This window comes from Eschrichtius robustus, chromosome 15 (genome assembly GCF_028021215.1).
Source record: "Eschrichtius robustus isolate mEscRob2 chromosome 15, mEscRob2.pri, whole genome shotgun sequence".
Lineage (NCBI taxonomy): Eukaryota > Metazoa > Chordata > Mammalia > Artiodactyla > Eschrichtiidae > Eschrichtius > Eschrichtius robustus.
This window is the reverse complement of record NC_090838.1, coordinates 86,160,744-86,185,495: the sequence shown is the minus strand read 5'-3', so window position 1 is coordinate 86,185,495 and position 24,752 is coordinate 86,160,744. Positions and strand designations below refer to the sequence as shown.

General features: G+C 51.9%; 1 protein-coding gene across 2 annotated transcripts; it reads left to right on the top strand.

Annotated features, from left to right (window-relative positions):
• The first annotated feature begins 26 nt into the window (after positions 1–26).
• On the top strand, positions 27–11,260 carry TMEM127 (transmembrane protein 127). Of its 2 annotated transcripts, none has more exons than XM_068564551.1 (4): positions 27–162; positions 586–903; positions 9,147–9,311; positions 10,322–11,260. In XM_068564551.1, exons 2-4 carry the CDS (start codon positions 660–662, stop codon positions 10,627–10,629), a joined length of 717 nt encoding a protein of 238 aa, XP_068420652.1. In that variant the 5' UTR covers positions 27–162; positions 586–659; the 3' UTR covers positions 10,630–11,260. The 2 variants fall into 2 exon arrangements, with proteins under 2 accessions (XP_068420652.1, XP_068420653.1); XM_068564552.1 differs by having other exon boundaries at positions 529–903.
• The last annotated feature ends 13,492 nt before the right edge of the window (positions 11,261–24,752 follow it).

Below are 24,752 nucleotides of genomic sequence, written 5' to 3'. Positions count from 1 at the left end.
CCGGAGGAGGCGGGGGCAGAGGTGGAGGAAGCCGGAAGTGGATCGGGCCCGGGTTGGTTCGGGCGTTGCGGGTTTGGGGCCTGGGATCGCTCGGACCCGGGCAGCTGAGGAGCCCGTGACGGGACGGAACGACGCCATCCCTGCACTGAGGCCTGCTGACCGGTGAGGATCAAGAGTCGGTGAGGGGTGGGTCCTCTCTGGGTACAGGTCGCACCCCAGAGCGCTGTTCCCAGATCCTGGGTCCCCGATCCCTGCGGCCCAGCCTGGTCCTCCGCCCCTCGGCACCCTCTGGCCAAGACTCCTAGTCCGGGTCTCTCTTCCACCAGTAACAGATAACTCCGCCCCAGCCCCCCTCCCCACTCTGCTCTGCCAAGATCCAGAGGGCCCCCAGCCCTCTCCGGGTCATCATCCTGCACCTCCGCAGCCCCACTCCAGGGACCCCGTCCCCGCCCCCCCCAACCTCTGCAGCTCTCCTGTCTCTGCTCTGCCCTCGGTCCCACCCCTATCCTCCGGTGTCGGCCCTGACAGCCTTGCGCCAGCCTCACCTCTGCGAACCCAGTGCGTTGCTCTCCTCCCCCCGGACAGGCAGGCTCTGTGCGCTCGGCGGAGGTCGGCGGCGACCAGCAGCGACCGCGGAGCGACGGCGGGCGGCCCCGGGCATGTACGCCCCCGGAGGCGCAGGGCTGCCTGGCGGGCGCCGGCGGAGGAACCCGGGAGGCAGCGCTCTGCCCAAGCAGCCGGAGCGTAGCCTGGCCTCGGCCCTGCCGGGTGCCCTGTCCATCACCGCGCTGTGCACTGCCCTCGCCGAGCCTGCCTGGCTGCACATCCACGGTGGCACCTGTTCCCGCCAGGAGCTGGGGGTCTCCGACGTGCTGGGCTCCGTGCACCCGGACCTGCTGAAAGGTGAGGGCGCTGCGCGCCGGCCCTCTTCTTTCTGGATGACAGGGCCTCCTCGGTAGGGTGCCGGCTGGAGCTGAGATAGCCTGGGGCAGGCACTTGGTTGAAGGAAACAGCCCCATTCTTGCCTGGTGTTCATGCCCACCAGGTGGCTCTGTTTGGGGTCCAGCCCCTCATTAATTCTGATGTTATTCAGCCAAGCACCCACTCCTCAACGCCATGCTAATCTGGACTGCTATTTTAGGCTTCTGCCGGGCGAAGGGCGCCGTATATGGAGAGAAGATAAGGGTGCTAGGCATCACAATTAGCTGTCTCCTTCTGAGGAGCCTGTGGGATACAGGAAGGTTTCTTTGGGACAGCCTGATTGATGGAGAAATAGGAACTTTTAAATATGGCTAGATTTTAAAAGATGTTTTTGAGTTGTACAGTAATTTGATTGTTGTTAGATAGAGACAAAGGGAGTCTATGGTATTTTCAATAACCAGAAGTCAGTTCCATTGCCACCCTCAGTAAAACAATAGGAATTTGGCTCTTGGAACCCTCACAAGTGTGCCCGAATGAGGTAAATTTGCTTTGTTCGTCATCCTGCTTTTCAGCCAGGGAGGCAGAGGAAAGGGGAAAGGGACCATGACTGGACCCAGGGGAGGCCTGTAGCTCATCCTGCCTACCCTGTCTGTAGTAATGAAGGTAAAGGCTGTGTGGTGTGGGGGGCAGGATGGCACTGCCTGGCTTTTACAGGGAAAATGGTCAGTGGATTCCAAACAGCCCTTAGTAACAGCGGAGTTCATTACCCCCAAGGCCTTTTGAACCATTCTTGAACGTTTTCTCCCTGTGCTACTCCCTGGCTGTAATTCATTCCAGATGTTTACTGCCCCACGTATCAGAAGCCCGTCCTGTTAGATATCTTCATGTTGCCTTTTTACGGATTCAGGCACTGGGATTTGGTGAAAAGGTCAAGTTTTCCTTTGGAGAACTTGGATCATATATACCACTTCTGCAGGTTGCGGCTGAAAAGCCGTATCCTTGTGGCCTAATCTTGTCTTTCTCTGAGAGTTCTCTTGCTGTTTTGCATTTCTCTTGAGTCTTTGAAGCTTTAGGATGATTTTGTAGAGAACAGGTTGGGGGCTTCTGGTTTGTTTCTAGATTTCACCTTGATGATAGCTTTCTCTGCATTGGCTCATTACGAGCAAAGTTATCCACACGATGGAGGCCGTGTGACATGCAGCTTTTTCTGTGGCGTGTAGCTGATGGCAGAAAGCCCATCAAGCTTGAGTTGAGTCTGGATGGTTTTTCCCTTAGCGCGTTCCCCTGCACTTGCCTTTTTTTGAGGAACAGCTGCCACCTTTCCACCGCTTCACCCAGACCTTGGCAGTTGATCCCCTGGTGGTCAGTGTTTCAAGGGCTTGGTGTCATTTCCAAACTGGCAGAGAGTTCACGATGCTTCTCCATTTCAGATCATTCCTAGGGAGGCTCGTGAAATTCATGCCATGAGGGGAGGGGCCATCTGATCCCATGTCCTCATTCCAAAGGTCCAGGAAACTGGTGTCTCAGAGAGGTGAAGTGATCTCTCCAGGGCCACACAGCTGGGAGTGGCATAGCTGAGTGTACCTCACCGTTGACTCCAGTTTAAAGTGACGCTGTCTCTATGTTTTGTAACCTTTGCTTTACTTCAGCCGTCATAAGGAATGATCTCATGATTGTTCAGTCCACTCTGGCGTGCATCCTTGTCAAAGCCATGTCAAAAATAAGAATAAGTTCTTGGTGCAGTTCTCCTTTGTTTACACATATATTTACCTTTTCTGAGAAATAATCCAAGCCAGGTTTTGTCTTTTATAAAGCACGTCGCCTTCACCTTTACATTATGCCTGTTCGTGTGTTTAGGGATCTTAACCCATGAATAGTTTCGGCCTGGTTTTCCTTGGCCATCTTCTTGGCCATTACAAGCTGGGAACACTTGGTGTCCATTAATAAAGGAGTTGACAGTGGTACCTCCTGAGCTACCACAGAAGAAGGCGAGGAATCCAAGGGTCCCTGTTTCTCTTCTTCTTCTTCTTTGTACCAGTTGGTTTTTTTGGTGCCCAGTGGGCCTTCAGATGTACGCTATTCTGTGGGATTGTGCTGAGCCTCAGGGCCTGGCAGATATCCTAGCATGGAAGCCTGGGATATTCCCCATCTCAGGAGGGAGCAGAGCTGTGGGGTACAGATCCGGTGCCTGTAGATGCTTCCAGAGGGAGAACAGACTCTGCCAGGTATCTGCAGGCGACAGGGAGCAGCCAGGGCCAGCAGGCTTTGGGACGGTGTCTTCCCATTTCTTGGCCCCCTGCCTGAGTGCCAGGCATTGTGCTAAACCCACTTCACGCCTGGCTGTAGTATCCCCTAAACAACATCTTTATTTGGTAGGGACTGTCATCACCCCACCCCCCGCTCCAACACACACACACACACCCAGACACACAGACACACACACGTGTCTCAGGCTCAGGGAGGTCAGGTCACTTGCTCAGGGACACACAGCTGATCTGAGTGGCGTGGACTCCACTCTCACCACTGTACCGTAGCGCACACTGGGCTTCTTTCTCCTTCCATCAGAGCTGTCCCAGGCCTCTTATTTCCCCGTTCTAGTTGAGTTTTTATCACAAGCCTAGACAAAGCTGCGCCTTTTTATTCCTCATCACCTTACGTTGGTGAGCTGAGGCAAAGCCACTCATCCTCCCGCTGTCATTCCCAGAGCCCTGAAGGCTTTAACAAATGCCGTCGGCTTAAAAGATCCGACCAGAATTCTGCCACTCCCCTGCTCCTCACAAAGCTCTTCTTCAGTCTGGGCCCGGGGGGGTGGGGGGGCGGGCAGAGATGTGCCCAGACCGATGGTGGCCCCCAGCAGGGGAGCCCAGAGAATCACTCCTTCTGAGCCCCAGTCCCTCTCTGCCTCTCACGCTTGCCCAGCAAAGGGCAGCAGGGACCACAGCCTCAGGAAGCATCTCTGGAGAATGAGGGAGTTTAGGATGTGAAGTCAGGGGAATCACGGTTGACAGCAAGCCACGGGAAGATCAAGGGCCTTCCAGGAAGGGCCGGAGTGTCTGAGGGGTGGTGACCGATGCAGCTGGCATTTCCCGATCCTGTGGGGCCTGTACTCAGAGGCAGCTGGGCTAGGACCATTGGTATCTGTGGGATGACCCAGCCAGGCACTGGAGGGCCCTCTTGGAGTCTTGTGTCAGAAGCCTTGGTTGGAAAAAAGTCACACTGGGGAGTGGCTGCGCAGGTGGGTGCTGGAAGGACTGGGGCCCCCGGAGACGTGCCTCTGACTCAGGGACTCCAGTGAGGGGGGAAATAGGAGACGGGACGGAAGGGAACTGGCCAGAAGCCACTTTAAGCGTCCTGCCTGCAGCCTCTTTGGGTCAGGAGGGGTGAGAGCCATGGGCAGGTAGACAGGAAGAGCCAGGGCCTTCAAAACAAATCCAGCCCAGTGACTTACCAATGACCCTGGGCAAAGTCAGTTCCTTGGGATCCTATTACACAGCAGCTGCCTTCTTCCCCAGTGACTGGAGGGGACAGTCAAGCAATAGTTACCAAAATAAACAGGCCACGGCACAACTGGAGGGTTGGATGCATTCTGTCTTACTGGAGTGGAGTGGATGCGCCACCGTTTTGTTTTTTTTAAACAATTTTTGTTTGTTTGTTTATTTGTTTGACTGTGCCACACGGCTTGTGGGATCCTAGTTCCCCGACCAGGGATCAAACCTGGGCCCCCAGCAGTGCAGCACGGAGTCCTAACCACTGGACCACCAGGGAATTCCCTGCACCACTGGTTTGAGTTTAAAATTAGGACCCTGCCCCATGTGCCGTTTCTCTCCACAAATAAAATAACACACACGTAACATTTGAGGATTTTGCTTCTCTTTGGCAGCCCTCTCAATGGAGCAGATATTCATTGCCCTCCCTGCCATACTGATGTCTGACAGGGAGGAAAGAAAGGGACATTGAGATCCCGACCCCAGGAGAGTCTGAGCTGGGTTCTAAGCGTGTCAGGGATAACGCTGCCTGTCTTGCCTGTGTGCTCTGAGACCGCTGTGGGGTGTAGGGCAGGCTCCTGGGGTATCTATTAGCATCACTCCAAGGAAAGTCCCCACTTGGCTTCCCCGCTGAGCCTCAAGGTTTGCTCAGAGCTTTGGAGTAGAGAAAGGCAGAAGGCGTCACGTAGAAACAAAACCTGTCTGAATTGTGGGTCCAAAACCCCTTCTCTGTACTGCATCATCACCCTGGTGGCACAGGTCCTCAGTCTGGCATTAGTGGGCTCCTCCTTTGGCCCGCACTGGCTGACGTGTGTGGAGGGGGCAGTCTCGGTGTAAGGAGGAAAGGCACGCCAGAGAAGAGACACTGCTGTGGCCGCTCAGCACAGAGGGAGCGGGGCGGCTCATCCCCGGCACTTTGTGATTTGGCTCTCCCCACGCACCCCTGTGCAGGTGGGGCAGGTGTTATTGCTTCCCTTTGACAGGGTGAGCGCAGAGGCCAAGGGCATTCAGTGACTTGCTCAAGGTGACATATGATCTGTGGGAGGGCTAGGATTGGGTGCCAAGTCCAGTGACTTCTGCTTTTAAGAGCCAGACTCCGATGAGATGACTGCAGAAGCTTACACCACACCCAGCAGGTTTTGCCCAATAATTCCCAGTTATGAGCTCTTTTCATTGCTTAACGACCCGAACCTTTTCTGCCTAGAAGAGATTTCATGCTTCCAGCTGTTCCCTTAGTGAGCTCAGCAGCTGCTGACACTGACGATGGCTCTGCCAGCATTCATAGCCACTTTTGACCTTTCATTCAAATACAGCTCTTTAGGATTTGATTGATTAGCTCCATCGGGGAAAAATGAAAACGGCTAACTGGTGCTTGGTGATTGGGAGCATCATGATGCAAGGGAGCCTGACCCGGATTTGGAGTCTAGCCCTGTGCCGAGTGACCTGCAGGAAGTCACTTAACCTCCTGGAGCCTCCAATTCCTCATCTGAACCATGTGATGAATCCCCCAGAGTGGAGTGAGGCTTAACTAAGATAACGTTTGCCCCACCTGCGTGCACAGGCAGGAACACCTGGAGGGGCACACAAGAAAGTGCCAACAATGTTTGTCTCTTGGGAGGGGCAGCTGGACATCTGTGCAAGTCTTCCTTATTACTAAGTGTATTCTGAAACATGAGACACATAGAAGTGTATCCAGTGGATGTACGTTTTAAAGGATGATAATCAAATGAAATCCTGTACTCACTTATGCAGCCAAAGAAAGTATCTTTGAAGCCCTGTGTGTTACAGTTTTCAGTTAAAACTAGTTGCTAAATTAAAACTGAGTCGAGGGCTTCCCTGGTGGCACAGTGGTTAAGAATCCTCCTGCCAACGCAGGGGGCACGGGTTCGAGCCCTGGTCCGGGAAGATCCCACATGCCGCGGAGCAACTAAGCTTGTGCGCCACAACTACCGAGCCTGTGCTCTAGAGCCCGCGAGCCACAACTACTGAGCCCGCGTGCCACATCTACTGAGGCCCGCGCACCTAGAGCCTGTGCTCCGCAACAAGAGAAGCCACCACAATGAGAAGCCCGCTCACTGCAACAAAGAGTAGCCCCCGCTCTCAGCAACTGGAGAAAACCCGCATGCAGCAGCGAAGACCCAATGCAGCCAAAAATTAAATAAATGAATAAATTAATTAATTTTAAAAAAAGCAACACTGAATTGACTTTAAGTACCACAATTAAAGCATCACTCAGAGGGCCAGGTCACGTTGAGTAATGCTGGAGGAATCTGAACACGGCCTGCTGCAGAGCGGAGTGTGATGTAAGCCCCTATACCCTGCCACTCGCAGGTTATTCTTGGAAGCACTAGAACACTTTCGTCCTGCCCCATCCGTGCCACGCGCCACGTGGACCCCAGAAGAACTGTCTCAGAGAGCTTTTAGCAATATTCAGAATGCAGCCAGGAAACAGCCCCCGTCTCCAGGAGCTTTGGTTTCAGAGAGGCCCTGTGGGTTTCTAGACCCCTTCAGGCCCGCAGGGCCGGATTAAATGAAGGCTGGACCTGGTTGCTGGCAGAGCTAACGCACAGGCAAGCCTCCTAGCAGCAGGCGATCACTCAGGCTGAATGATTGGGCCCCAAAACAGATGGTTAGCTGACAAGAGAGTGACAGGTAGCTCTGAAGCCAGATCAAGGCGTATGAATCATGTGTGGGCTCAGGCAACATCTGCCTGGTGAATTCTGAGCCTGAGGAGGCAGGGAGTGCGTGCTGTCACAAAGGCCCAGGGCCTCTGCATATCTGGTCTGGTTTTTCCGTGTGGGAGGCTGTGCCCTCTGTCCAGGACCCCATGATGCCGATCAATGTCGGTTGGTTTGAGTCTGCTTTGTTGATCTCAGGTGCCCTCCCCAGGTTTTTGGACTGTTCTTCATCAGTTCACCTCCCTCTAGGTCCAGGATCAGTGTTTCTTGGGGTGTAAGGCTCAGGCCCCCTGCGCTGCTGATAAAAATCCAGATTCCTAGGCCCTGCTCCAGACCAAGAGCTGAGAATCTCTGGAGCTTGGGAACATGCTCTCAACCAGCACCCCGGTGATTCTCCTGTGCACGAGGGAGTGATAACCACTGTCCAACAGCCTCTCAGCCTGAGATCAAAACTCAGGAAAGCCCAGCAGGCCAGGCTCCTGAGGAGAACTTTCAGCCAATAAAGCTTGTGGTTCCCCCACCTCCAAAAAAAAAAAAAGCTCGGGAAAGGAGCCTACAGTGTGAGTCTTGCCAGCCCTTTTCAAATTTTCCCAAATCACTTGGTGACCCATGGCCTAAATAAAAGAAGAACTTGCCAGTGGCTGAATAGAGGAAGTTAAGGCCCATTTCCTACTTTTTATCACAGCTTAAAATGGTATCTTTTTGGACCAGCCTTTATTCTGTCTGTGTGTTTCTAGAACTATGGCCGTTCGTGTAGATATCAAAGGAAACTGACAGTATGGTCTAGATGGAATTTAAAAAAAAAAAAAGAAAAAAGGAAAGAATGGTATTAAAGTCCTGGAGGGAAATGTAGGTTGCTTGATGTGTCTGGTGTGTAGTTGTCCTCCTGGTATCTTTCACTATGACCGTGGGGGCTCTTTACTCTTTGAATGTTGGGTCTCCTGTTTTAGTATCTTCCTTTTTCTTGGTTCATTCCCTCATTTCGGTATAGCGAGCACCCCCCTGTGGCTTTGCCCTCATTTTAGAAGGTATTTGGGGCTGTCAGTTTCTGAGCCTTTCAGGCTTCTGTGGTGTAAACCTAGTTGGTTCTTAGCTTTTCCCATTTCCGGCTTATACTTCAGTTTATCTATTCTGTCAAGTCAGTTCTAGTTCTAAGTCCCGTTACTTCCCAGTTTCCGGAATTTTGTTTTTCCCTTCTCCTCTTTGTGTGGGTTTATGTCTTAATCTTTCTTTTCTTTTGTTTTAGTAGGGTTCGGGGAGGGAGCAAAAATAAATGTGGAGGTCCAGTCTACCAGCTTTCCCCATCTATTTAGTCCTCTCTTGTAATTACAAGGTTCTCTAAACTGCTTCAGCTTCTTTTTGAACAAAAAGGTGGTGAATGAGTGACTGGATAGAGAATGGACTTGAATGGGCCTCTGGCCTTCGTCCCTTTGGCCGTCTCAGCTCAGAAGTCAATGGGCTTTTCCTGCCAGCCCAAAGCATGCTTTAGCAGAATGAGTTAACATGTCTGATTAATTGTCAGGGTCTTTAAAAATGGTTAGGAGAGCATGGCAAGTACAGTTAACCCTTGAACAACAATGGGGTTAGGGATGCTGACCCTCCCAGCAGTTGAAAATCTGTGTATAATTTGTGTAATTTATAGTTGGCCCTCCGGATCCGTGGTTCCACATCGCAGATTTAACCAACCCCGATCGTGTAGTACCGTAGTATTTACTATTGAGAAAAAAGTCCACATATAAGTGGGCCCTCGCAGTTCAAGCCCATGCTGTTCAAGGGTCAGCCGTGCACTGAAGTGGAGCCCTGCACTTGGACTAGTCTTGTTGGAAAGGGAGGAAGGACTCGAGGCACACGGGAGCAGTGACCCAGAGGTCCTGTCTTCGAATAGGGAGGCTCCTCCACCCCCTCTGCAGTCCCACTGGGAGCAGGAGCTGAGACCACGCCCTCCCTCCAGTCCTCCCCTGGCTCGCCCGGCCTGTGGTGGAGGGGAGAATTCCTCCCAGGTGGGGACTTCCTGCCCCAGGGTGTTGCCTGGGACCCTGAGGATTTGGTTCCCCCCCTACAGATTTCTGCATGAATCCCCAGACGGTCCTGCTCCTGCGGGTCATCGCCGCCTTCTGCTTCCTGGGCATCCTGTGTAGTCTCTCCGCCTTCCTTCTGGATGTCTTTGGGCCCAAGCATCCAGCCCTGAAGATCACCCGTCGCTATGCCTTCGCCCACATCCTCACAGGTAAGCTCGGGCTACTCCCAGTCGGGGAGGAACTGCCACAGGGTAGGGGCGGCATCCTGTCTGGAGTTGCAGGTGGGGGCGAAGGGGTGTCAGGAGCAGACACTGTTCCCGATGCTCATTTCAGCTCTAGCCTTTCACAGAGCACTGGCGTGTGAGAGCAGCTTGCTTCCGTCATTTGCGTGTATGCCTGCCAGGACCACAGACCCACTCGGCTGAGCTGTAGGGAGAGAATATTGTTAGGATTTACATCATGGCTCTCTAAGAACAGGATTTGAAGCTCAGCCAGGCTCATGGGGCCTGGAAGGAGCAAGGGAGGAACTACGGTGTCTCACTGTGTCTCCCTGGAATACATGGTCTCTGACTCTCTCCTCCCCCTTCTTGCTTCCCTGCAGACCAGGCTTCTCTGCTCATACGAGGCTTCTCTCCTCCCTCTGATGGGGCTGGTGTGTTGATTTGACCTAGGGTATCAGCGACTCCAGCTCCCAAACTGCACGACCTTGTCTCTTCCTCTCGAAGCACCCAATGACTTCTAGCAGCCCTAGTATCCCAATTCCAAATTCTTTTTTTTTTTTAATATTTATTTATTTGGCTGCGCTGGGTCTTAGTTGTGGCACGTGGGATCTTCACTGCCATGTGCGGGATCTTTAGTTCCGGCATGTGGGATCTTTAGTTGTGGCATGCAGGATCTTTAGTTGTGGCACACGGGATCTAGTTCCCTGACCAGGGATCGAACCCGGGCCCCCTGCATTGGGAGTGCAGAGTCTTAACTGCTGGACCACCAGGGAAGTCCCCAATTCCAAATTCTTAAGACAGAGAGAATCTAGTTGGCCCGGGTGAGGTCAGGCCTCTGTCCCCAGCCCCGGCCACGAGAGCTCCCCCTTGCAGTGTCTGGGGCCAGGCAGGTTCTCTGAAAATGGAGTTTGGGTAGAGAGAGTGCAGTTGATTCCTCAAGCATCCCGGCTGCAGGGTGCCTGCTAACCTCCTTTCTCTGCTGTCCCTCTGTCCCCCAGTCCTGCAGTGTGCCACCGTCATCGGTTTTTCTTACTGGGCTTCCGAACTCATCCTGGCCCAGCAGCAGCAACATAAGAAGTACCACGGTTCCCAGGTTTATGTCACCTTTGCTGTTAGCTTCTACCTGGTGGCAGGCGCGGGCGGGGCCTCAATCCTGGCCACAGCAGCCAACCTCCTGCGCCACTACCCCACGGAGGAAGAGGAGCAGGCGCTGGAGCTGCTCTCGGAGATGGAGGAGAACGAGCCCTACCCGGCGGAGTACGAGGTCATCAACCAGTTCCAGCCGCCCCCGGCCTACACACCCTAGTGCCAGCCGTGGGCCCTCCTCCTTGGCAGCCCTCCCCACTCTGCAGCGCCCTCCACACCCAGAGGTGCTCCTTTCCCCAGCAGGCCTCACCGGGAGGATCCTGTCCATCTTCACCAACCTTCCCCGGGAGAGACTCTGCCTTTAGCGTTGTTCATGGATCCCCACTCTCAAAACCTGGGGTTCACTGGTTTTAGATAATGGCACTGTTTCCCTTCTTTCCACCCCCCTCTCGTTCCACGGTCACTCGTCATTACCAACCAGGGATGGTCGTACACGTTTTCCCCCTTCGTGGTCCCTATCTCTGAGACTGAGACTTTCCTTGGGGAGCTGTTGACAGTGGACGGTCCCCGCTAGAAGAGGCATCCATGGGGCCCAAGGGAAAGGGGACCGTGCCCTGCGGGCTCGCCTCATAGCTGTCCACGTGTGCCCCACAGCATAGCTCTGGGCTGAGCCCTGCCCCTGCCGCTTCTGGGAGTGCCCAGTACCGGGCTGCCCGCTCTGTGGAATTCTCTGCACTTTAGTCTTTGGACTGCCTGTCACGTGTGTTCTGGTTCTGCAGGGAGAAGGGGTGGCTGCTGGGAAGCAGAGCACGTGCTCTCCCCGACCCGCCCCTGCCTGGTGGCCGGCGCCCCGGCGTGAGCCTGAGGCCCCCCGGAAAGGATCAGTGTGAAGGGGGCCAAATCTCCCCAGCCCTGTCACCTTTTAAAATGTGAGTGGTTTTAAAAGGGAAAACCAAAACTGAGCAACAACACCAATACTCTCTTTTTAAACTAGCGACAAGACTGTCATCGTCGTCCTTCAGCTGTTTATCCCATCCCTTCTGGCTCTACAATGTTTGGGTCCCGCAGACCCTTCCAGCCCCCGGTAGTTCCTCCCCGAATCCCTCCTGGCAGAATGCAGCCCTCCTCCTTTGCTCCCCCCTCCCAGTGACCATGGCTCCCTGCGGCCTTCCTGTGGAACCCAGAGCCACATCGGCCTGGCTCGCTGGCCAGCGTGGTGCTCCTCAGGACCGCGGCACTGAGACGTAACCTGGCCTCCGTGCAGGAACAGGGGCCGCAGCAGGGCAGGGAGCCCGCCGCTCTCCATGTAGGAACTGCAGCCAGGGGGGCCCTGCTGCATGAGGTGTCAGAACCCCCTGTCAGGCGAGCGGCCCTGGCTGTGCCCTTCAGGCTCAGTGTGTCCCCTAGACTGTGACCTGGGGCAGCAGCTTGCTGCGTGCCCCTCTCCCCTTCTTGAATGTACTCTGGTCTTACAGTGTGCTACCGGCTCTTTCTTGCCCGGCCATCACTCAGGCTGTTCTGTTGGCCACACGTGGCTCTGGATCGGCTGAATTTTCTGCCCTGAGATATGGGGTGTAAAGTGGGAGAAACCGGAGAGACCTATGGTGTGGATCCAAATGGCCAAGCTTCTTTGGAATCAGTGTCCAGTGTTAAGCCGAAAAGCAGATGGATCCCCGTGTCCTTCACAGGCGATAGACAGAGTAAGACTGGAGAATGGACACCATTGTTGACCTGTGGCTAGACAGGGACTCTCATGTCCCTTGTCCTTCTTTGGCCAGACTGCCTGAGGATGTCTGGACAGACGCCTGTGTCGGTGGTGAAGGCCATGTCTGCGCCTGAGTGAGTGGCCACGTGGGGTTCACTGTGATGCCAAAGTGTGTCCCATGGTGACTCTCACACTCTTCTAGACTCTTCTCTTAGGCAAGAAAGACTGCCGTGTGATACCTGAGCACAAAGCCAAGGAGCTAAATTAAGTCTTGACTTGCTGTAGTCTGAGTTTGGCAGATTTCCAGGGTGCAGCCAGCTCTCTCTGACCCTGGGGGTCCGAGCAGGCGGACCAGGAGACCGGGCACCGAACACGCATGCCAAAGTGACCGGTCATCTCATGAGGACCCAGACATGACCCTGTGGACCGTTCCGCGTGGTTCGGAACCCACTTTTTATTAGCTACCCATGCCTCTGGGCTTTCTTTCTCTTTTCCCCTGCCCTCCTGACACTGATAGTTTGTCATATAAATTCCCTTGGTTGTGTTCCTTTTTTTTTCTAGAAAAAAAAATTAAAAGCAAAACAAAACAAAAAAACCGGAAACCACAAATAAGAATGTAAATGCCAATGGCTCCCTGTCCTTTTTCTGTCGCAGCTTCCCTGAGTTGGTTCGTTCCCTTCCTCTTAGAGAGGCAGGAGAAATTGAGGAAGTGTGGGCGTAATTTTTAAAAAGTTAGAAGGGACTTGAGTGTGCCTGCTCCATGCAAGGCGTTTGCACCTGAATGGTCCTCCTAATCCTGACAACTTCCGCACCGAGGTCCCAAGGCTGGGAGCCATAGATGCCTCCGGCCCAGGTCCTTGACTTCAGACCCTGAGCTCTTCCCTCTGCATCCCGTGAGCTGCAGGAGAGAGCGTGGCTTCTGAACTCCAGCCCTTGTGTGGAGAGAAATAGACTTCTGCAGGGCCAGGACTTGCAGAAGAAGCTGCACTTCCTTTTGAAGCCACGGGGAATGATCACTGACTTCCAGGGAGAGGTGTGTGAGTGCAAACAGCTCCAGGAGCGTGTCCAGGGAGAGGTGTGTGAGTGCAAACAGCTCCAGGAGCAGGAGCGTGACCAACGTCAACGCCTCCAGCGGTTACCCACGTTCCCTTCGTCCATTCACCCCTTCAGCCGACACGCTGGGCCCCAGTGTGCATCACAGTGAAAGATCTCAGGGCTCCCTTGGAGGAGCAGCCCACTTGGGCGTTCTTTTTTTATTCCCAGGAAGAGTACGTGTCTTTCTCGGGAGCTGGGAATGGGTTCGCTCTCTCATGTCATTTCATTTCAGACACTTACGAAAGGCGCCTTGTGTACAAAGCACCGTTTAGGCACCATGAGAGAAATGTGATGACCTTCAGGGGCCCTGTCTCCAAAGATTTCGTATTCTTAGTCCGGGAGATGGACTCGACCACGGAAAGGTAGAGTGAAGTAAGTGGTCTACTGGACAGCTGGGAAAAGTGCTGCGCCCAGAGGGGAGGCTGGTTCCTACCTCAGGGACTCCGAGAGGCTTCCTGGATGAGCTTAGTGTAAGAGGGTGTTTGGAAGTGGGGTGGGGGGAATTCCTGCTGAGGGAAAGCAGAAGCAGAAGCACACCTGGCGGCAAGGACGTGGTGAGAGAAGAGGCGAGAAAGGCAAGGGGGCCCCGTTTAAGGATCTAAAAGCAGTGGAAAGCCCTGGAGGGATTTTGAGAAGAGAAAGGAGGGTTTATTTGAATGACTGGTGACTGTGAAGGAGGGTCAGCCTGGTGTCAAGTGGAAGAGTCTGAGGGTGTGCGGAGTAGGGGATGGGTGGGAAGTGGGGTGGAGGCCCGGACCCCGAAGAGCAGGCCCAGTTGGCCCCCAGGGCCTGGAGTCTCAGCCAGGTGACCGAGTAGGGAACCCAGGAGCCCCAGTTCCTGCTGACCCATCACGCGATGGGAGGCGGAGCCAGCGGCGCAGGCCTAGTGGGCCACACGCATGAGAAGACTCGGGATGTGAAGGGCAGCAGGGGGAGAACCTTGGGGAACAGAGGAAGAGGTGGTTGTGTCTTGGGGGAGAGCAGTTTTCTCAAGATCACTAGCGAATCTTTTCAGCTGACATCTCGCCCACAGCTGTCCACGCTCTCAGCCACTAAATTAATGGGTCACAAAGCTCTGTCCCCACAAAGGACCTTCCGATCCAGCTGTCAGGAAGGCAGAAACCTGACAAAGGGCACTTGATGCCCCTTGAGACTGTAGGCTCAGCCTTGAGACAGGAAGGCTTCATGGAGATGGAGACACTTAATATGGGCTTTGAAGAATGGCTTTCCTGAGAGAATGATGTTGTCAGTGGAAAGGGACGGGCTTTAGGGAACACCGAGCTGGTGTTTTGAGCAGTGATGACACCCACTGGAGGGGGGTGATTAGGTGGATGGACCCAGCCTATGTGGGTCTGGAATGTCAAAGTTATTGTCAGAACACAATTGCAAGATACGGAACTCTTAACACAGAACCATCTTAATTAAATGGAATTTACTGGTTCCCATAACTGAAAAGATGACTTGGCTAGATCTTGGGACTCACACAATGACGTGAAGGCGTGATTTCTCTCCGTCTCTCTGCTCTGCTCTTTGACTCAGGCAGTCTCTCTCCAAAGGTGGTGAAGGTGGCCCCCGGCAGACCCAGGCTGACGCTAACCTCTTGTTTAAGGACCAGGATGAGTCTCTTTTGCCCAGCTGAGATCATGTCCCTTTCCCTAAACTGTGGCCAAGGACTTGGGGCTTCATCCTGTCGCCGGGGATGTGGATGGTTACACATGGGGTCTTGGATTCAGAGATGGCGCCACCAGTGTTGGTTGGGATATGTGAGCACGAGGGCGAGGCCTACACCAGTCAGAGATCCTTGCTGGCATGAGCCTACGAGATGGAGATGGGACGCCTGTAATCTCCCCCTCAGCCCTTCTCACTGTGGCAATAGGACACGTGGGCACCAACCAGCTCTGCTCTCTTGCAGAAGTTCCGTGTGTCCTATCTTTCTTGGAACAGGACTGGGCCTTGAAATCAGGCTCGCCCACTTTCAAACAGGCAAACTGGGCCTTGATTACCCTGGCCCTGTCCTCAGGAGTTGTGTCTCTTCCTTCTCTCTTACACTTGCCCCTTTCTTCCAGCTCCATTCCCGGGCCCACCCAGCTTCTGACTTTCCCGTCTTTGTTCTTTTCTACTTTGCGCTCAGTACTTCTCTTGAGTAGTGATTGGCACCCCTGAAGACACTGCCTGCAGGCATCCTGGCTGTTTGGGGGAACCACCCACCTAAACCCAGTCCCACCCCAACGTCTCCATCTGGAAGGCAGCCCAGTGTGATGGGGAGGGAGCAGGCCTCAGCGCACGAGCAGAAAGCAGCGGGGCTGATGCCACGTGCCAGCATTAGGGTACGTTTTTGCATTTATTCCTCAGAACTCCTGAAATTTCTTCTGATCTTGGAGTGATGCCTTCTTCACCACATGTTCAGTAGCTAACATACGTCTCTATGGTGGGTTTCCTTCCCCCAACCTTGGACCTACGTACTTCAGAAAGATGTTGAGAATTTGGAGAGAGTCCAGGTAAGCATTCTACGTGGATGAAAGATTGGGAGAAAAGTAAACAACTCTAGAGAAAAGGATGGAATAGCAATCTGAAACGTGTGAGGAGATAGTTACCAACAAGATGTGTGACCTTTAAAAGGCACTGCTCTCTGGGACTCCGTTTCCTCATCTGTAAATGAGGGGGTGACCTGGATGACTTTAAAGTTCCTGCCATCCCTAATCTACAACTACCTGAGAGGGGGATCCCACCCTCCAGATCCACTCTGAGGGATCAAGAAGGAATGACTTTGAATTTATTTTAAGCATTTAAAAAATATATCTATTTATTTATTTGGCTGCATCGGGTCTTAGTTGCGCCACGCAGGATCTTTCATTGCGGCACATGGGCTCAGTAGTTGAGGTGCATGGGCTCTCTTGTTGTGGCGTGCGGGCTTAGTTGCCCTGCGGCATGTGGGATCTTAGTTCCCCCGACCAGGGAGCGAACCCGCATGCCCTGTGTTGGAAGGCGGATTCTTAACCACTGGACCACCAGGGAAGTCCCTATTTTAAGCATTTAAAAAACAACTTTGTTTTGAAAAAAAGTTGTACTTGCTAAAAAGTTGCAAGAATGGGACAATGAATTCCCATATACCTTTCAGCTAGATTTACCAACTGTTAACATTTTGTCACATTTATTTTTATTAAGATGTAATTCACCTACCATGAAATGCACCCTTGTGAAGTATAATTCAGTGGTTTTTAATATATTCACAAGGTTGGGCAGCCATCACCACTAATTCCAGAACATCTTTCTCACCCCCCAGAGAAACCAGTGCCCCTCAGCAGTCACTCCCCATTCCTGTCCCTGCCCCAGCCCCTTACAGCCACTAATCTACCTTCTGTCTCAATTGATTTGCCTATTCTGGGCATTTCCTTTAAATGGACTATGTGGCATTTTGTATCTGGCTTCTATCACTTAGCAAAATGTTTTCAAGGCTCATCCATCTTGTAATATGTATCAGTCCTCCATTGATTTTTATGGCTAAAATTCCACAATAGGTATATACCACATTTTGTTTATCCATTCATCAGGTGATGGACACTTACATTGTTTCTGCTTTTTGGCTATTGTGAATAATTCTGCCATGAACATTTCTTTTTTTTTTTTTGGCTGCACCACGTGGCATGCGGGATCTTAGTTCCCGACCAGGAATCGAACCCGTGCCCCAGCAGTGGAAGCGCGGAGTCTTAACCACTGGACTGCCAGTGATGTCCCAGCCATGAACATTTCTGTCTTTGTGTGAACATATGCTTTCAGTCCTCCTGGGTATATGTCTAAGAGAGGAATTGCTGGGTCATGGTGACTCTAATTTTATGTTCCTATCAGCAGTGTATGAGGTTTCCAATTTCTCCATATTCTCACCAACACTTGTGTTCCTTCTTTATGTTGAAACCTCTTTTCTGATCTTACCTAAGTTGAAAAATGACTAAAAACACAAATTGGTCATGCAAGAAAGGAATTTACTGGCTTAGGACCAGATAAGTCATGTAATGCAGTGAATTCAGGAGCTCCACAGGTGCCCCCTGACCACTTCACTCTTTCAGCTCCACTTCTGGAAGTTGGCTCCGTTTCCCAGCCAGGCTTTTCCCTAATGGTGATACTTAGCTTCAGGCTTTCCTCAGAGCACCAATTTCAACTGAAAACAGAGCAAGCTCTCTTTCCCTGCAGTTTACAAATGTCCCAGGGTTCACTCTGATTTGACCAACTTGGGACTGACCTTGTTCCTGAATGAGTCCCTGCGGTTAGGGGGACCGGATGCCCTGACTGGCTTGGTCTAGGGTCATTGTCAACCCCGCCCCCCAATGCTGGGAATAGAATCACTTGGATGAGAGGAGGGAGTGGGTATGGGAGGTGTGGTTCCATGAAAAGGAAATCAAAGTACTTTCACTAAAAGAAGGGAAAACGGAGGCTGAGCAGCTGAGACAGTGTTTCCCAGAAATGGAGGGGATGCCGGGCTTGTGAAGCCCCACATGCTAAGCTTTCCCCTCCCCCGCAGGGTCGGGGTTCCCGTCGCTGGTGTCCCTGACAGAGCCTTGTCTAACAACCCCATTAGCACACTCATGACACGGCCTCCTCATTGTTTGTTTCCAGGTCTGTCTCCTCAAGTTACTCTCTTCTTTCTTCTCTGTCTCAGCTGATCTCCAGTGTCTTCTCTTCGATCTTCTCAGCTGGGAAGGGAAGGAAATAAGATAGTTACCCAAATAATGGAAGGTCACTCTAGACATACGCCAAAAAGTGCAATGGGAATTCAGAGAAGGGCAAGATTGAAGGGGTCAGGAAAGCTGTTCTAAGGTCTCTTTAAGGGTCTGAGAAATAAAGGAGTTGCCACAGAAGCCAAAACATCCCCTTGATTATTGGTAGAGAGGCTGGGTTGGTGGACATAGTTTTAGGTCTGTTTGCTAAGTGGGCTGCTAATACAAATCCCATAGTGACGCCGATTAACCCACCCAGTCATGGCAACACGAGACCAGAGAAAGCCTCCCCTGACCCTTGACCCCTGTGGAGGTCGAGCCCACTTCGGCAAGAACGGTGGGATTCTGTACCCTGCAGGCAGCTCAGTCCCAAGAGGACTGAGGGGTGGAGGGGTGGCATTGGCCTATGCATGACCAGTCCCCCCACCACCACCACCAGAATGGTCATCTTTTACTTTCCTTGAGACAAAGTAAATAATGAGGGGTAGAGAGAGGACAGGGGTATTACACCTAGTGGAATTCCTTGCACGTGGAAGGAAACGGGTAAGGTTTCCAAAGGTGGAAATGGCCTTATGGAAGGTGGCCTTATGGAAGGTGGCATTTACCTGGGTCCCAAGCAGAAGGGACTGGAGAGGCTTCAGGCCAACACTCTTAGGTGCAGTTTCTAGTTGCCCCTTTGTCTCATGGCCCTAATGACTGCCCTCCTGCTTGCCTCCTGGCTGGGCTGCTCTAGTGCAGCATCTCTAGACCCTGGTACTTGGGTCTTGACTTGCTTGTACATGGTTGTGCGTCTCTGTACCCGAAGATCCTACCCCAGTCCTACACTGCAATGAGTGGTCCATTGCCAGGTGCACAGCCCCTGCTGTTGGGCTTCTTCCCACTGTGAACTGGGCCAGGCTGTAGATGAGAGTAACCTGAGCTGAGTCAGAAAAGCACTGATTGCAGGGAAGGAAGGAAGCAATAGGAGTCATGTGCCACTTCACCCCGTGGGCTCCGGGCCCTCCACTGTCCAGTTGGGAAAACAGGTGCAATTCTTGCCTACATGAGGCAGGGAAGCCTTGCTCCAGAAGCGGGGTTGGTGGAGGCTGCCTGAACGTGATTCTCACCTGGGCTTTTGATCTAGTTCTGGGAAGAGTTGATCTGAGGTGTCTTAGGTCTTGCGGTAACATATACAGCCCCATCCTTGAGGACAAAAACAGATGCTTCCATGAATTGTTTTTAGGTTATGAACTAGGAGGAAATTGCCTGCTATGAAGAGATTTCACATACTGATGAGTAAGTGGATGAATATTGTAAACACTTGCCATTCTGAATAATAGATGGATAGAGCTTTGGGTTTACACACCCTTGTGAAGGGACGAGAAGGCAATTACTGCTATCTTTGGTCCTGACAGTTGGAGCCCAGGGGTTGCGTCAGACTCAAGCAAATTACTTTCCAAGTTTTTGGGAAAAAGGGACTAAGGCATAGGCATCAAAGCTGACCCTAATTCACTTACAATGGGTCCATTTAACCCTCCGGGGAATGCCTGTCCTCAGGTGTAATGCCTGAGAAATGGTTTCTATACATGCCATTGCTTAGCCAATAAATAGGTGCTTCGTATCTCTCTGCCAGATCCCGAAACTGGGAGAGATGATATCCAGTTCAGGACCTGGAACCTGCAGGCCCTAAGGAAGGGCAGAACAGAGGGCAAGGGCATGTGCTAAGGGGCACCAGAGAAGGACCGCTGGAGGTGGGAGTGTGCAGTGCCCCTAGCACTTTCCAGGCAGAGAGCGGGCCCATGACCTAACTCCCAGTACCAGCTCTGTGGGCAGGCATACTCTGTTGAGCTCGATGACGGAGCCTGATTCAGGCTGGGTTCCCTGGGCAGCAGACTTGGCCATGGAGATGAGCAGGTGGTATTGGGGGTGCTCTCAGGTTCCACACCTATGGAGGAAGGGAAGGAAGCAGGCTTGGTCAGATGGAGAAGGTGAGGTGCCAAGTAGTCTTGACAAAGGCCTCAGCTGACCCCACAGAGAGTTCTGAAGCTGGGACGGCCTTTTGACTTGTCCTGAGTTGGGGTGAGGGGACCAGGCCTTTATACCCCAGCTTCAGCCAGTCATTGCATGCATGCTGTCCCCAGAGAAGAGGCTGTGACTTTGGGTGAGGAAGCTCAATTCCTGAAGAGGGCTGATAACTGAGAGCTGTCAGCCAGCAACACTCCCAGAAGCGAGGGGCAGAAGCCCTTCTGTCATGAAGGTCCACCTGGGTTGCATATCCTGGTGTCTGCTACTCCTTATGCCACTCAGATCCACTTCTTTGTATAAGTTCTGGGAGCAGCTCTACTTTTTCTGGGGGGAACTGATGGTTAACGGGACGAACCATAGCCTCCACCACTGCAGCTGGTCTCGAGGCCCCAGCTGATAACTCATCACCTCCCTCCTCTACTATCACCCGCAGGAAGCACCTCTGCAGAGCCCCTGGTCACCACGCCCCTTTTAGGTCATGGCTGCTGCACTCGTCTATTTACCATCAAAATGAGCAAGGGTGGAACAAAGAGACACCCAGCTGGATCATCTGCTTGCCAGACACCTTCCTTTTTGCTCCCATTGTGAAACTGCAGCCTGGCTCTTCCTGAGGATCAGGGTCACTTGTTGCTGCCAGGATGGTGACTCCTGCTTGCCTGCTGGTCCCTTGGCTCAGAGTGCCTGGTGGCAACTGTGAATGAGTTCAGTGGGACTTTTGCTGCATCTCCGGATGGAAATATTTCCTCTTTGAGAACGAGGACCTCAAAAACCCTCAAAGCTCAGAGTTGTGGTGACATAAATACCCCAATGGGATCACTGGGATTAATGGTAAATGGAGCCACTCCTACTTCCACCCTTTGGTTCCTGGACCTATTTATTCTTCCTTTTGGGACATAGCACCATATTGATTTTTTTTTTTTTTTCACACACACACACTGTATTTTATTTTTACAAGAGATAAATAGACTGACACCGAGCATTGTACATGGATGACCACAACAAAAGCAACAATGATTGCAATTACCAAACATGAAACACACTCATACTATGTCATAATATTGACATTCAGTCCAGTAATCCTCCACTGTAACAGCTCCTTTACTTTGCAGTGAAAATTGATTTGTATATTCTTTGATTTTTTTTTTTTTAAGATTTTTTTGATGTGGACTATTTTTAAAATCTTCATTGAATTTGTTACAATATTGCTTCTATTCTCTGTTTTGGTTTCTTTCTTTTTTGTTTTTGGCCATGAGGCATGTGGGATCTCAGCTCCCCGACCAGGGGTCAAACCCGCACCCACTGCATTGGAAGGTGAAGTCTTAACCCCTGGACTGTCAGGGAAGTCTCTTGATTGTTGACAGAGTATAAACTGTGTTCTGGAAGATGATGCCCATCCTTGGTTGGTAGCATCTCTGTGCTGGCACCTCAGCTGTGCCTTCATAGGCTACTCCTTCTCTCTGTTCAGGCTGGCGTCTTTTGGATGGTACAGAATGTGGTAGGGCCAGTGGATTCCATGGTCATGTGCCACTGTCACACCTCCTTTGCTGTACAATGGGTCCTTTGGTCTGATTCGATGTTATGTGGGACCCTGTGTCAATGTGTCAGACACTCAGTAAACACTCAAGATAGTGGTGCTGGCTGAGGCCCGGCAGGCAAAAAAGGCAAACCATACCCGGAACGCAGCAACTCCAGTCAAAGTAAATTGCTGCCATTTCCAGGATGGAAGGTATCTGATGTAGTCAACTTGTCATCGAGTGGCTGGCTGTTGTCTATGAGGAATACTGCCATTTTGGGGGCTCAGCATTGGTTTCATTGCTGGCAGACCGGACATCCAGCAGTGGCAGTAGCTACACCACCCTCTGTGAATGGGAGCCCATGCTCTTGGGTCCGTGTGTTCTCATCCCTGCCACCGTGGCTACTCCGTTCATGGCTAGTACTGAGGTGGCTCATAGCATCTGGCTGATATCAATGGGTGAGTCATTCTTCCTACTTGGTTGTTTAGTACCTCTTTCATGGTAGGTGCTCTCTGGTGGGCACCTGCACACTTCTTGCCCAAACACATAATCCATCCACATACCTCTATCCCAGACCTCCGTGTCCTTGATCTTCTTTCTCCTCCCAGGCTCCTGAGCAACCAGCCAAGCCATCTGCTAGTGCCCTGAGTCCATATATATTCCCACCTTGCCTACATTTCTGTTCACACGAAGTGTGAGAGGACTTATTCACTGGGAGAATTTCCCTTGCCACGGTCTTTCAAGATCACCCTAGGGTGGGGCTCTAGTGCAGCCGCAGTTCATTTTCAGCTTGCACCCACACACCACTTTGACCTATGAGCAAATCGAGCTTTGCTTTTTTTCCTCCTTTGTCCGCTGGTCATAAAGGGACTCCATCTCCTATGCAGCCATAGGTGTGAGCTGAGGGAGAAGCATCAGTGCGTAAATGCTAGGTGACATGGATGTCTAGGCCATCTGCTTGTGTGGCTTACTGTGCCCCTGGCCCTGCTCATCCCAATTCTGGATGTACCACTTCTTACTATAGATTATTGTTGGGCCTACTCATCTTTATGTTTTGGTGGGTCTAATAGGCAGAACCCAACTTATATAAGATAAGCTCATGATGAAGAATTTTGGATCAACTCAAAAATATACAAAGAGAATAAAGTTTTTCAACATTGTCCTGGGGTTACACAAGCGAAACAAAGTTTGTTGATAATGGATTGGAAGAGAAGTTAGGCTAGAATGTACTGCTAGGGTGTGAACAACAAAGTGGTAGAGAGAATGGTGTAGAAGAAATGGATTTTGAAAATTCTAAAGCGGAATTTATAGGTAGGTACAGAAATGGAGACAGCAAGCATGTTTGTCATCTTTTGAAAAACAAACTCATAGCTGTAAAAGGAAGGAGAAGGGGGTGGTAACTGGAAAGAGGAAGAGTTAAGGTCTCTTTTTTTCCCAAAGCTTTTTTGAGGATGAACTTGATTGTGTTTAGGTACTGAGGGGAAAGAAGCAATAGAGATGCAGAAAAATGGTGGGATTAGAGGGGCTCAGCTGGAGTACCTGAAAATTCATTTTGGTAAACAGAACAAAACAAAACAAAAACAGAAAGCAAAACAAAAAAGGAACAAAGGAAGCAGGACTGTAGGAAAATTCAAACTTTCCCCTGTGTTGGGCTGCACTCCGCAGGCCTACAAGGCCTTTGCTTGCCCAGCTTCAAGACCGAACAAAGAGCCTGGAGTCAGCAACAGAGACATCAGTGGTTTAATGGATGGGGGGAACTTACACGTCTGAAGCAAGGTCCTGGAGCGACACCCCACCATGTGCGGCACATATGGGCAGGACATGGTGGCAGTCTTTGCTCCCAAGGGGAAGGGGAGATTTCCAGTTATAGGGGAAATGATGTCAGGTTGGCTCATTAGTTACCAGGGAAACCAGCAGAGGGGCACGCCCCTCACCACCCTTTTGAAAAGCTATCATTAGCTGGGGCCTGGGGCAAGTAAGTAGGAAGGTCAATCAAGTCAGTAGGGTGTAGGTGAAGCAAGCATGGTTGGGCAGGGGATGTACAGAGAGCAAGAGAACAGCCATCTTGAGTGGCCTGACCATACACCCTCACACCCCGTTCCGGCCATCCTACCATCATTGAGAAAAGCATCAAATACTATTTTCTGTTATATACATTTCTCCTTATTTCAAGGGAAAATAAACATCAATACCAATCCCAGAGTAAAATCAGACAGTCTGGAGAGATCTAAATTTTAGTTCCCAGTAAAGCATTTTTTTTGGAAACATCTTTTATTAAGAACATATAAAATTGCTCAAACAGGTACATTAAGAGTAAAGTTTCTAAATGCACTGCCTTGGAATAAGCACAGGCTCTCACATGAAGACTTCCTTTTACAGTATTTTGTTCGTCTGTCAATAAGGCTCTTAACGTAAGTTTAAAAAAATTAAGGAAACAATTTCGTGTAAGGTCTTCCTAGTGGACCTCCAGGCATTCCATTTTAATGAGGTTGGGCACAGAATAGTAAGTTAATGCCCTTCAAGATCATTTGGCCAGGTTGTTCATGGGTGGTGCAAAGTAGGTTTTGGGAAACCTGTTTACCTTCTCAAGCTGCCACCTTTGGGTCAAGGAGAGAAGGACAGCTACTACACGACCAGGGGCATCTGCCCCAAGCAACTCCATTCTGCTGTCCCTTTAACCAAAGGGCTACCGCATTTCCAGACTGCGACGGGTCACCTGCCCACGTAGCTCCCTGGAAAGTGTCCTGGGCTCTAAGGATGCCACACCGGCCCACTCTCGCGTCGAGGCTTCACAGGGACAGGACGAGTGCTCAGGCTCCGAGCCTCGGAGGTGGTCTCGGCGCGCCGGGCGCTTGCGGGAGAGCCAGGTGGAGGCCGAGGAAGGTTTTGAGGGCAGCGGCCGCCAGGCCTCGGCAGGGTCTCCACTCACCAAAGGCGTCTACACCGTCCCGCCCCCGACTCCCCAAACTGGACACTCCCAGCGTCCCGCAGATGCAGTGCCGAGACCCCATCCCACCCTAGTCTCAAATCAGTGAACCAGACGACGGTCGCAGGCCTCTCAGAACAACTGAGCGAGCACCGCGCAGAGGTCTAACAGGCACCTGGCCGTGCCCCCTCACAGGGCGGGGTCGGGGGGCCGGAAGATGGCGGCATCGGCTAGGTCCACCGTCCAATCTCCCAGGCGCCCTTGACTAGCTCTGGCCGCCGCGCCACCTACCTTGCTAGCTAGAGGTCCCGGCGGGCCGCGCGAAGGGGCGGTGACGGGCACTTGGCACCGCCAATCAACACCGGGAGTCCGGGCCGCGCCCAATCA

Bases quoted from the DNA above. Each gene is read 5' to 3' on its own strand.
- TMEM127 (XM_068564551.1), top strand. From the start codon at position 660: ATGTACGCCCCCGGAGGCGCAGGGCTGCCTGGCGGGCGCCGGCGGAGG. The intron at 904-9,146 runs GTGAGGGCGCTG...CCCCCCCTACAG, and splicing joins GCACCCGGACCTGCTGAAAG to ATTTCTGCATGAATCCCCAG. The intron at 9,312-10,321 runs GTAAGCTCGGGC...TCTGTCCCCCAG, and splicing joins CTTCGCCCACATCCTCACAG to TCCTGCAGTGTGCCACCGTC.